Genomic DNA, 12,198 nt, shown 5'->3' with positions numbered 1-12,198 from the left:
AAAATAAAGACACGAACACGAATTAGCGACCAGCCCGACCTGAACATACATGGTGCACTGCCCACTTCAAGGTGTACAAGTTGTAAGGTGATTACGATGGTGCTGTATTTACATAAAAACTCAATAAAAAGACTACTAAAAAAAAAAAAAAAAGTGGAACAGTGATTAAAAATCATTTCACATCTGCAAGAAAATTAATTACATAGGAGAGAAACAGTTTTGGCTTTTTGAAGTGGTGAGTCATAGTGCCTCAGAGCAGAAGAAAAGCTAATGTCAGTGAGCATGTTTTACGCCTAAGTGAAGCCACAGCAGTGAATCATCTCTACAGAACAATGGTCAGGTCCCGCAATACTTAATGTGTGCTAGGTGCTGTACCAACTGGAAATGACACAATGTCAAACCTTGCATGCCAGAGGATGTTGTCTTCAGAGAGGCCCTCTAGTGAAGGCCTGGCCCATACACCTGCTCGGCAGGAACTCCGAGGTCTCGGAAAGGCACAGGGTGTGGCTTTTGTCATTGTCTTGCACCTACACCTTCCATTAGTACTGACTGGCCCTGGCCTGCAGTCAAGAGTGTTTGCACTCTTACTTCTCCCCTTGACCTACTTCCCAGGATCAAACGTAGTTGCACATACTCAGTTTTTGACGTTTCAGGTAAATACATAATAAATGGCAAACGTTACAAGACATCTAAAAGATGCTCTGCTCAGTTTGTGCCACTGACTACTGGTACTGGAGAAAGGGTACAGCCGAGTGCACAGAACATACTTAGGGTGGCAAACAATTTGGTCCCAGGTTGGAGTAACAGGATAGTCTTACATCAAGGCCATCTAACCCGAACGTTCCTTTGAAAGAACAACTTGGTAAATTGTCCATTTGCCTTTCACACCACATAGTTGGCAGGGGCATTTTTTCAGATTTTTTCCACTACTCTGAAGATTGCCCCAGCAATCCATGGGTGTGGGTAGTCATCGCCCTGCTACCCACAGTGGCCCCAGGGGATTATTTTTAACAACGGAGTGCACACATTAGGTAGGTCCGTGAACCTCATCAAAAAGCAGGCAAAGAAAATGTGTCGGGTCAGCTAAGGCAATTAAATCCAACATGCATACGTGCTTTTTGAAGTCCAATGACACCTGCAATCTTCCGAAAGATCTCATGTGTATTCCATTTGTTAAATGTTTAAAAAAAAAATATATATATATATATACATATATATATATACTGAATATATGTGCATAACATTTGAAAAACTTCACAGTGAAAATGCCACCTTAGTGTATTTCCATCCAGCAGTTTTTTTGTGTGCAGGTAACTTGAAGAGTTAAAACGCAGACACGAAAATACAGAACATACGTTTCCTACAAATATGTCTCCCCTGTGAAATGTTGAAAGTATACAACAAAAGAGAAATGTGTTCTTTTTTGTACAGTTTGGACGTCAATTCATTCAACAGTGCCCACATTAGTAGCAAAATAAGATGTTTGACCCATTTAATGCGAGAAATACAAAAAACTACAAGGAGACTATAGTCACCGCTGTGATATAGGCAGTAAAATTGAAATGCAGACCTCTCCCATCAACTCTTTGACCACAGGAACCACCCCATTGTCCTTAGTGAAGCCCTGGTAGGCCATGTTTCGAGCTGCTCGCTGTGTGCAGATGAAGAGGTCATTGTTGGCAATCTCAAAGGCGATGTATGACATGTCAGGCCGCACCCAACAGTTAGTCTGCCCAAACATGGTCTCCGGTCTCAGTGTGGCAGCCACCAAAAATATGTTTCTCCCTTTAAGGCCACTAGGAAAGAAAAGGAGAAAGAAAACAAGCTAAATCGATTCAAGAAACACTTTTATAAAAATCGGTCTTGATAGGTAAGATGATTAGCCATGCAGTAGTACTGAGTGCCCAGACATTGTTTTAACTTATCTCTGCTTCTAATTATATTGTGACAAGCATTGAGGATCTAGCAATGGCTGGTCCATAGCAAAAGCACCCATCTTACACCCTGGTGACGACTAATATGTTCAGAAGGTAAGGCAGGAAAAATATATATTTGCAATCTTTATTTGTAAAGGGAATAATTAGTCAAAATACAAGTATTATTAATAAGAGATCTATTAACCCCTTCGCTGCCAGGCCTTTTCCCCCTCCTGTGCCGGGCCTTTTTTTGCCTATTGGGGCAGTTCGCGCTTAGGCCCTCATAACTTTTTGTCCACATAAGCTAACCAAGCCAAATTTGCGTCCTTTTTTTCCAACATCCTAGGGATTCTAGAGGTACCCAGACTTTGTGGGTTCCCCTGAAGGAGGCCAAGAAATTGGCTAAAATACAGTGAAAATTTCGTTTTTTTCAAAAAAATTGGAAAAAGTGGCTGCAGAAGAAGGCTTGTGGTTTTTCCCCTGAAAATGGCATCAACAAAGGGTTTGCGGTGCTAAACTCAGCAGCTTCCCAGCTTTCAGGAACAGGCAGACTTGAATCAGAAAACCCAATTTTTCAACACAATTTTGGCATTTTACTGGGGCATACCCAATTTGTGCAATTTTTTGTGCTTTCAGCCTCCTTCCAGTCAGTGACCGGAATGGTCATGAAACCAATGCTGGATCCCAGAAACCTAAACATTTCTGAAAAGTAGACAAAATTCTGAATTCAGCAAGGGGTCATTTGTGTAGATCCTACAAGGGTTTCCTACAGAAAATAACAGCTGAAAAAGAAAAATATTGAAATTGAGGTGAAAAAAACATCAATTTTTCTCTACTTTTTACTCTGTAACTTTTCCCTGCAATGTCAGATTATCGAAAGCAATATACCGTTACATCTGCTGGACTCCTCTGGTTGCGGGGATATATAGGGTTTGTAGGTTCATCAAGAACCCGAGGAACCCAGAGCCAATAAATGAGCTGCACCCTGCAGTGCGTTTTCATTCTATACCGGGTATACAGTAATTCATTTGCTGAAATATAAGGAGTAAAAAATAGCTATCAAGAAAACCTTTGCATTTCCAAAAAGGGCACAAGATAAGGTGTTGAGGAGCAGTGGTTATTTGCACATCTCTGAATTCCGGGGTGACCATAGTAGCATGTGAATTACATGGAATTTCTCAAATAGATGTCTTTTTTACACACACCCCTATATTTGGAAGGAATAAATGTAGAGAAAGACAAGGGGCAATAACACTTGTTTTGCTATTCTATGTTCCCCTAAGTCTCCCGATAAAAATGATACCTCACTTGTGTGGGTAGGCCTAGCGCCCGCGACAGGATATGCCCCAAAAAACAACGTGGACATATCACAGAAAACAGAGCTGTTTTTAGCAAAGTGACTACCTGTAGATTTTGGCCTCTAGCTCAGCCGCCACCTAGGGAAACCTACCAAACCTATGCATTTCTGAAAACTAGAGACCTAGGGGAATCCAAGGAGGGATGACTTGTGTGGCTCGGACCAGGTTCTGTTACCCAGAATCCTTTGCAAACCTCAAAATTTGGCTAAAAAAAACACATGTTCCTCACATTTCTGTGGCAGAAAGTTCTGGAATCTGAGAGGAGCCACAAATTTCCTTCCACCCAGCGTTCCCCCACGTCTCCCGATAAAAATGATACCTCACTTGTGTGGGTAGGCCTAGCGCCCGCGACAGGATATGCCCCAAAACACAACGTGGACATATCACAGAAAACAGAGCTGTTTTTAGCAAAGTGACTACCTGTAGATTTTGGCCTCTAGCTCAGCCGCCACCTAGGGAAACCTACCAAACCTGTGCATTTCTGAAAACTAGAGACCTAGGGGGATCCAAGGAGGGGTGACTTGCGGGGCTCGGACCAGGTTCTGTTACCCAGAATTGCAAACCTCAAAATTTGGCTAAAAAAACACATGTTCCTCACATTTCTGTGGCAGAAAGTTCTGGAATCTGAGAGGAGCCACAAATTTCCTTCCACCCAGCGTTCCCCCACGTCTCCCGATAAAAATGATACCTCACTTGTGTGGGTAGGCCTAGCGCCCGCGACAGGATATGCCCCAAAACACAACGTGGACATATCACAGAAAACAGAGCTGTTTTTAGCAAAGTGACTACCTGTAGATTTTGGCCTCTAGCTCAGCCGCCACCTAGGGAAACCTACCAAACCTATGCATTTCTGAAAACTAGAGACCTAGGGGAATCCAAGGAGGGGTGACTTGTGTGGCTCGGACCAGGTTCTGTTACCCAGAATCCTTTGCAAACCTCAAAATTTGGCTAAAAAAAACACATGTTCCTCACATTTCTGTGGCAGAAAGTTCTGGAATCTGAGAGGAGCCACAAATTTCCTTCCACCCAGCGTTCCCCCACGTCTCCCGATAAAAATGATACCTCACTTGTGTGGGTAGGCCTAGCGCCCGCGACAGGATATGCCCCAAAACACAACGTGGACATATCACAGAAAACAGAGCTGTTTTTAGCAAAGTGACTACCTGTAGATTTTGGCCTCTAGCTCAGCCGCCACCTAGGGAAACCTACCAAACCTATGCATTTCTGAAAACTAGAGACCTAGGGGAATCCAAGGAGGGGTGACTTGTGTGGCTCGGACCAGGTTCTGTTACCCAGAATCCTTTGCAAACCTCAAAATTTGGCTAAAAAAACACATGTTCCTCACATTTCTGTGGCAGAAAGTTCTGGAATCTGAGAGGAGCCACAAATTTCCTTCCACCCAGCGTTCCCCCAAGTCTCCCGATAAAAATGATACCTCACTTACGTGGGTAGGCCTAGCGCCGGCGACAGGAAACACCCCAAAGCGCAACGTGGACACATCCTAAATTTTGGAAAAAAACAGAGGTGTTTTTTGCGAAGTGCCTACCTGTAGATTTTGGCCTCTAGCTCAGCCGGCACCTAGGGAAACCTACCAAACCTGTGCATTTCTGAAAACTAGAGACCTAGGGGAATCCAAGGAGGGGTGACTTGCGGGGCTCGGACCAGGTTCTGTTACCCAGAATCCTTTGCAAACCTCAAAATTTGGCTAAAAAAACACATGTCCCTCACATTTCTGTGGCAGAAAGTTCTGGAATCTGAGAGGAGCTACAAATTTCCTTCCACCCAGCGTTCCCCCACATCTCCCGATAAAAATGATACCTCACTTGTGTGGGTAGGCCTAGCGCCCGCGACAGGATATGCCCCAAAACACAACGTGGACATATCACAGAAAAGAGAGCTGTTTTTAGCAAAGTGACTACCTGTAGATTTTGGCCTCTAGCTCAGCCGCCACCTAGGGAAACCTACCAAACCTATGCATTTCTGAAAACTAGAGACCTAGGGGAATCCAAGGAGGGGTGACTTGTGTGGCTCGGACCAGGTTCTGTTACCCAGAATCCTTTGCAAACCTCAAAATTTGGCTAAAAAAACACATGTTCCTCACATTTCTGTGGCAGAAAGTTCTGGAATCTGAGAGGAGCCACAAATTTCCTTCCACCCAGCGTTCCCCCACGTCTCCCGATAAAAATGATACCTCACTTGTGTGGGTAGGCCTAGCGCTCGCGACAGGAAACGGACCAAAACACAACGTGGACACATCAAATTTTTTCATGGAAAACAGTGCTTACCTGTGGATTTTGGCCTCTAGCTCAGCCGGCACCTGGAGAAACCTAGCAAACCAGCGCATTTTTGAAAACTAGAGACCTAGGGGAATCCAAGATGGGGTGATTTGCGGGGCTCTGACCAGGTTCTGTTACCCAGAATCCTTTGCAAACATCAAAATTTGGCCCAAAAACACTTTTTCCTCTCATTTCGGTGACAGAAAGTTCTGGAATCTGAGAGGAGCCACAAATTTCCTTCCACCCAGCGTTCCCCTAAGTCTCTCCATAAAAATGGTACCTCACTTGTGTGGGTAGGCCTAGCGCCCACAAAAGGAAATGGCCCAAAACACAACGTGGACACAACATATTTTTTCACAAAAAACAGAGGTGTTTTTTGCAAAGTGCCTACCTGTGGATTTTGACCTCTAGCTCAGCCGGCCTCGGGGGGGGGGGGGAAATGCCCTAAAATAAATTTGACCCCCCCCCCCTGCCCAGGAGCGACCCTTGCCTACGGGGTCGCTCCCCCTGCGTGACATTGGCGTCAAACAACAAATCCCCGGTGCCTAGTGGTTTCTGCCCCCTTGGGGGCAGATTGCCCTAAAATTGACCAATCTGCCCCGAAGGGGGGCAGAAATGGTCTAAACACACTTTGCCCTCCAGGGGAGCGACCCTTGTCTGATGGGTCGCTCCCCATCTCTAAAAAAAACAAACAAACAAACAAAAAAACACAAAAAACAAATTTGTCCTGGCGCCTACAGGTTTCTGCCCCCCCTGGGGGCAGATCGGCCTAATAATAGGCCGATCTTCCCCCAGGGGGGTCAGAAATGGCCTAAAATAAATTTGCCCCCCGAACCTCCAACCCCCCCGGGAGCGACCCTTGCCTACGGGGTCGCCCCCCCTGCGTGACATTGGCGCCAAAAAACAAATCCCCGGTGCCTAGTGGTTTCTGCCCCCTTGGGGGCAGATTGACATAAAATCGACCAATCTGCCCCCAGGGGGGCAGAAATGCTCTAAATACAGTTTGCCCCCCCAGGGGAGCAACCCTTGTCTGATGGGTCGCTCCCCATCTCAAAAAAAAAAAACACACAAAAAAAATGTGCCCTGGCGCCTACAGGTTTCTGCCCCCCCTGGGGGCAGATCGGCCTAATAATAGGCCGATCTTCCCCCAGGGGGGGCAGAAATGGCCTAAAATAAATTTGCATCCCCAACCCCCACCCCCCCACCAGGAGCGACCCTTGCCTACGGGGTCGCTCCCCCTGCGTGACATTGGCGCCAAAAAACAAATCCCCGGTGCCTAGTGGTTTCTGCCCCCTTGGGGGCAGATTGACATAAAATCGACCAATCTGCCCCCAGGGGGGCAGAAATGCTCTAAATACAGTTTGCCCCCCAGGGGAGCGACCCTTGTCTGATGGGTCGCTCCCCATCTCTAAAAAAACAAACAAACAAAAAATAAAAAAATAAAATAAAAATTTGCCCTGGCAACAAGAGGTTTCTGCCCCCCCTGGGGGCAGATCGGCCTAATAATAGGCCGATCTGCCCCCAGGGGGGGCAGAAATGGCCTAAAATAAATTTGCCCCCCCCAACCACCACCCCCCCACCAGGAGCGACCCTTGCCTACGGGGTCGCTCCCCCTGCGTGACATTGGCGCCAAAAAACAAATCCCCGGTGCCTAGTGGTTTCTGACCCCTTGGGGGCAGATTGACCTAAAATCGGCCGATCTGCCCCCAAAGCGGGCAGAACTGGCCTAAATACATTTTGCCCCTCCAGGGGAGCGACCCTTGTCCAAGGGGTCGCTCCCCATCTGTAAAACGAAAAAACAAAAAAATCCCTGGTGCCTAATGGTTTCTGCCCCCCTTGGGGGCAGATCAGCCGAATAAAAATAGGCTGATCTACCCCCCAGGGGGGCAGAAATGGCCTAAAATAACCCCCCCACCCCCCCAGGGAGCGACCCTTGCCTAAGGGGTCGCTCCCCTTGCGTGAAATTCGCACGCAAAAAAAAACCTCCCTGGTGTCTAATGGTTTCTGCCCCCCTTGGGGGCAGATTGGCATCATCAAAATAGGCCAATCTGCCCCCAAGGGGGGCAGAAATGGCCTAAATATATATTGCCCCGTAGGGGAGCGACCCTTGCCTAAGGGATCGCTCCCCACAAAAAAAAAGAAGATCACCACAAAAAAAAAAAAAAAAAAAAACCCTGGTGCCTAGAGGTTTCTGCCCCCACTGGGGGCAGATCGGCCTAATAATAGGCCAATCTGCCCCCAGGGGGGGCAGAAAAGGCCTTCCCAAAAAAATGCCCCCCCTGGGAGCGACCCTTGCCCAAGGGGTCGCTCCCGTTGCGTGAAATTCGCGCGCTAAAAAAAACTCCCTGGTGTCTAATGGTTTCTGCCCCCCTTGGGGGCAGATTGGCCTCATCAAAATAGGCCAATCTGCCCCCAAGGGGGGCAGAAATGGCCTAAATATAATTTGCCCCCCAGGGGAGCGACCCTTGCCTAAGGGGTCGCTCCCCACCTACAAAAAAAGAAAACATCACAAAAAAAAAAAAAAAAAAAAGGTCCCTGGTGCCTAGAAGGGCAGATCGGCCTAATAATAGGCCAATCTGCCCCCAGGGGGGGCAGAAAAGGCCTTCCTAAAAAAATGCCCCCCTGGGAGCGACCCTTGCCCAAGGGGTCGCTCCCTTTTGCCAATTTCATTGAGAAAAAAAAAATCCCTGGTGTCTAGTGGGGTTTCAAAAGCCGGATTGCAAGCAATCCGGCTTTTGAAACCTGTGAGAGACTTCAAAGGGAAGGAAATACATTTCCTTCCCTTTTGAAGCCTCTCGGGGCCTCCCCCAGTGATTGAAAGAGAAATGCAAAAGCATTTCTTTTTCAATCGCGCTGGAAGCTCTGCTTCCAGCGCGATGGGGGAGACCCTGTGACTAATCAGCGCGCGCTCGTGCGCTGACGTCACAGGGGGGGGGGGGGGGTTCGGGGGTGGAAGGGGAAGGGCTTCCCCTTCCATCCCTGACTTTGGGGGGGGTGGGGGGAAGCACACAGAGGGAGCGAGAGCGCTCCCTCTGGGCTGTGTGCCGAGGACGTAGTGGTTACGTCCTCGGCACAGCAGCACTGTGCCGCAGGACGTAACCACTACGTCCGCGGCACAGAAGGGGTTAATAAATCCTGAGTTACTGGAAACAAAACCAGTAATTTAGAAAAGTCTCATAACAGAAACATAGAAACATCGCAAAAGATTGAATAATAGTAAATAGTTAGATCTGTTCTTTCTGATGCAGGCATGGGCACGTGGAATCTCACTAGAACTCCACGTGGTGCTGGAGTCAGCGTTGGAGGACGCCACTACGGCTCTGTGTTGAAGTCAGGGATGAGAATGGGATGCGCCACTGGGGAAGGTCGAGGTGGTACGAATGGTGCCTATCGGGATCCATTCATGAATTCAAGGGGCCCAATTGCCTCGGAGGGTAGACCCGTCGGGGGGGAACCAGTAAGGGACCATCCTGAACCCGCGGGGCCCAAAGAACGCAGGCAGGGACGGGCCACCAAAATAGGCAGTGCATGGTCTCGTAGAACTCATAGAGTTGGGCCAGGGATATTTAGACTTCTGGAAACTCGCAGAGGCACAGAGTCGGCGCAGTATCATCCACTGAGTCAGGCCTCCCTCGTCTCGTCTGATGACCATGATGGAGGGGGAAAAGTCAAAGAACTCTTCGACTTCTTGTGGAACTTACCAGAAAGCCCAGACAACTTCAATTATGACGAGGATATTGGTCTCTGCAACTGATCCCAGGCCTTTCCTCTCGACCGGGATTGAGAATGTTGTGGCATCACACGTTGAACAGCAAAGAGCTTGAGGGACCACGGCCTTGGGGTGCATGGCACAGCAGTTGGCGCAGGTCTAAGAGTCTTATTTGAGCTCCCGGCACCAGAGGAAAACAAAATGCGGGTCTGTCACCAACATCTGTCGATGAAGGACACTGCAGGGCTTGAAGCTGGCCTCTCTAGTAGAAATCCTACCACACTAGGAGAAGAATCTGAAAAAAGACTTCAATAAAAGTTTTAAAAAATGGTCAAAACTTGACTGGGGGTATTTCTCTCTTGATGTGCACTGACTGGCGTAGAAAGAAAGAAAATGACGTCAGCATGCTGGGGTGGTGCCTATAAACACACTGGCACATCACTTTGACGTCTAGTTGACCCAGACAACGCCACCTACTGGTGTGCAGGGGTATTGTTCCCGAAACATTTCCAGATCCAGCCGTCACCTGGGGATAATTCTAAGGTAAGGAATCTGCAGCTAGAAGTCTCTATCAGATACTCCCTATGTCAGAATAAGAGTGAATGATGGAGTGTGAGGTAAAATAAGCAAAAGATGGGGAACTAAGATGAGGTGTCCCTTCCCCTCTTCTTTTTTGCACTCTATTCAGAGCCACTAGCCAACACCATACAAAGAATTAAGAGGATCACAGGAGTGAAATTAGGACCCAACGAGTTCAAAAAAACTGAATGCAGTTAGAGTATTAATATTCCTATCAGACCTGGTGACCTCCCTGTACTCTTGCTATAGAACTACATGGTGGTAGGTTTCAAGATTAATAGTTAAGTCAGAGACACTAGTAGAGGGTATGCCGGTGGAGATATGCAGGCCTTTACGTAACATAGATCATGCATTACATACCTAGGGACACACTTGGCAATGACTAGATCTAAAATGTATGTAGCCAAATTTTCACTCCCGTTAACCCCCATTAAGGATATTTCACAATGACAATCATTCACTCTCCAGGTTGGGTTGCATTTCAACCGAAAAATGGCTGTACTGTCTAGGACACTATTTCTCCTTCAGGCCAGCCCCATAAAGTGAAAATTAAATTTAAAATGAATCCAGTAAGCAGCATAAAATCAATCGAGGGATTAGGGAGGAGGATGAGGATCATTCTTAGCATTGGACAGATAACAGTGAGAATAGGCAGCTTGAAGATTCCTCACTTTACACAATGCTATCAGGCTACACCCTTGAAATACCTACTGGAACGGATCAAGGCAGAAGAAAAAGTTACTTACCTTCGGTAACGCTTTTTCTGGTGGATACACTGACTACCTGTTGATTCCTCACCTTATGAATTCGATCCTTGCGCCAGAATCCGACGGAAAGTCTTCTTCCTAGCTGTCTACGTCGACGAGGACGTCATAATGGCACGGCTCCACGTGACTCCGTCTGACGTCAGCGTGCCAATAAGAGGTCCCCGTCGGCGTACTAACGTCAGTTTCATCTCACTTTTTTCGTGCCTTTAAAGCAAATAGGAGTAAACCGACCATGAAAATTTATAAATAATATAGAAAGATATACACACACAAAAACCCTGATCATTTAAATAATCCATTCTTATTGAGAGCTGGAATACATAAATATACAAAATAAATAGAGAAATATCACTATATACATATAAATATACATATATATACGCTTTCATAAATATAATTATAAATCCAAATACTGCAAGATAAGAGTGTAACCAGGCAGGCAACGGGGAGGCGGGAGGGACCGTGAGGAATCCACAGGTAGTCAGTGTATCCACCAGAAAAAGCGTTACCGAAGGTAAGTAACTTGTTCTTCTGATGGATACAACTACCTGTGGATTCCTCACCTTATGAATAAAGTCCCAAGCAGTACTGCACTCGGTGGTGGGTGCCCACCTGATTACACTAAGAAATCTTGCAATACCGAGCGAGCAAAGTGACCGTCCCTCCTCATCTCAAAGTCTAAACAGTAATGTTTCACGAAAGTACGGAGGGACGCCCAAGTTGCCGCTTTACATATGTCTATCAATGGAACTCCCCTCACCAAAGCCGAGGATGCGGATTTAGCCCTAGTAGAGTGGGCCCTGATACCTTCAGGAGGGACCTTGTTTGCCAAAGAGTAACATATCTTTATACACAAGATGACCCACCTGGAGAGTGTCCTTTTCTGTACAGCTCTGCCTTTTTGTTGACCAGCATAACCAACAAACAGTTGCTCATCCAAACGAAAGTCTTTAGTTCTTTCGAGATAAAAACTCAGGGCCCTCTTAGGATCCAACCTATGGAGTCTCTCTTCTTCTTTAGACGGGTGGGGAGGAGGGTAAAAAGCAGGAAGAGTGATATTCTGCCCTTAATGAAAAGGGGTGACAACTTTCGGCAGAAAAGCAGCCCTGGTTTTTAGAACCACTTTATCAGGGAAAAACACAGTGAAAGGAGGCTTAACGGAGAGCGCCTGAAGCTCACCAATCCTCCTAGCAGAAGTAATCGCGATCAAGAAAACAGTCTTGAAGGCTAAATATCTCAATGGACATGAATGCATGGGCTCGAAAGGCGAACCCATTAAGAATGTTAAAACAAGATTTAAGTCCCACTGAGGCATGTGAAAAGGAGTAGGAGGAAAGCTATTCACCAAACCCTTAAGGAACCTATGTACAATGGGAGACTTGAATAAAGACGGCTGATCCGGAAGGCAAAGAAACGCCGACAGAGCTGCCAAATAACCCTTAACTGTAGCTATAGCACAGCCTTTCTTCGCCAAACTGAGAACAAACAAAAGTACATCTGAAAGATGGGCCTTTAAAGGATCTTTTTGGTTCTCTCCACACCACAACAGAAATTTTGCCCACCTTCCGGCATAAATAGACTTAGTGGAATGTC

At 46.8% G+C, this 12,198-nt stretch overlaps 1 protein-coding gene across 1 annotated transcript in view; it reads right to left on the bottom strand.

Annotated features, from left to right (window-relative positions):
- LARS1 (leucyl-tRNA synthetase 1) overlaps nucleotides 1-12,198 on the bottom strand; it is a 360,224-nt gene that overhangs the window by 262,911 nt on the left and 85,115 nt on the right. Inside the window, exon 10 of the mRNA XM_069244681.1 lies at nucleotides 1,571-1,796. Coding sequence (XP_069100782.1) covers nucleotides 1,571-1,796 — 226 coding nt within the window. The remainder of the gene's footprint in view (nucleotides 1-1,570; nucleotides 1,797-12,198) is intronic.

Source organism: Pleurodeles waltl, chromosome 7 (genome assembly GCF_031143425.1).
Source record: "Pleurodeles waltl isolate 20211129_DDA chromosome 7, aPleWal1.hap1.20221129, whole genome shotgun sequence".
In the NCBI taxonomy this organism is placed as follows: domain Eukaryota; kingdom Metazoa; phylum Chordata; class Amphibia; order Caudata; family Salamandridae; genus Pleurodeles; species Pleurodeles waltl.
The sequence above is the reverse complement of the archived record's forward strand: the minus strand, read 5'-3'. Positions and strand labels throughout refer to the sequence as shown.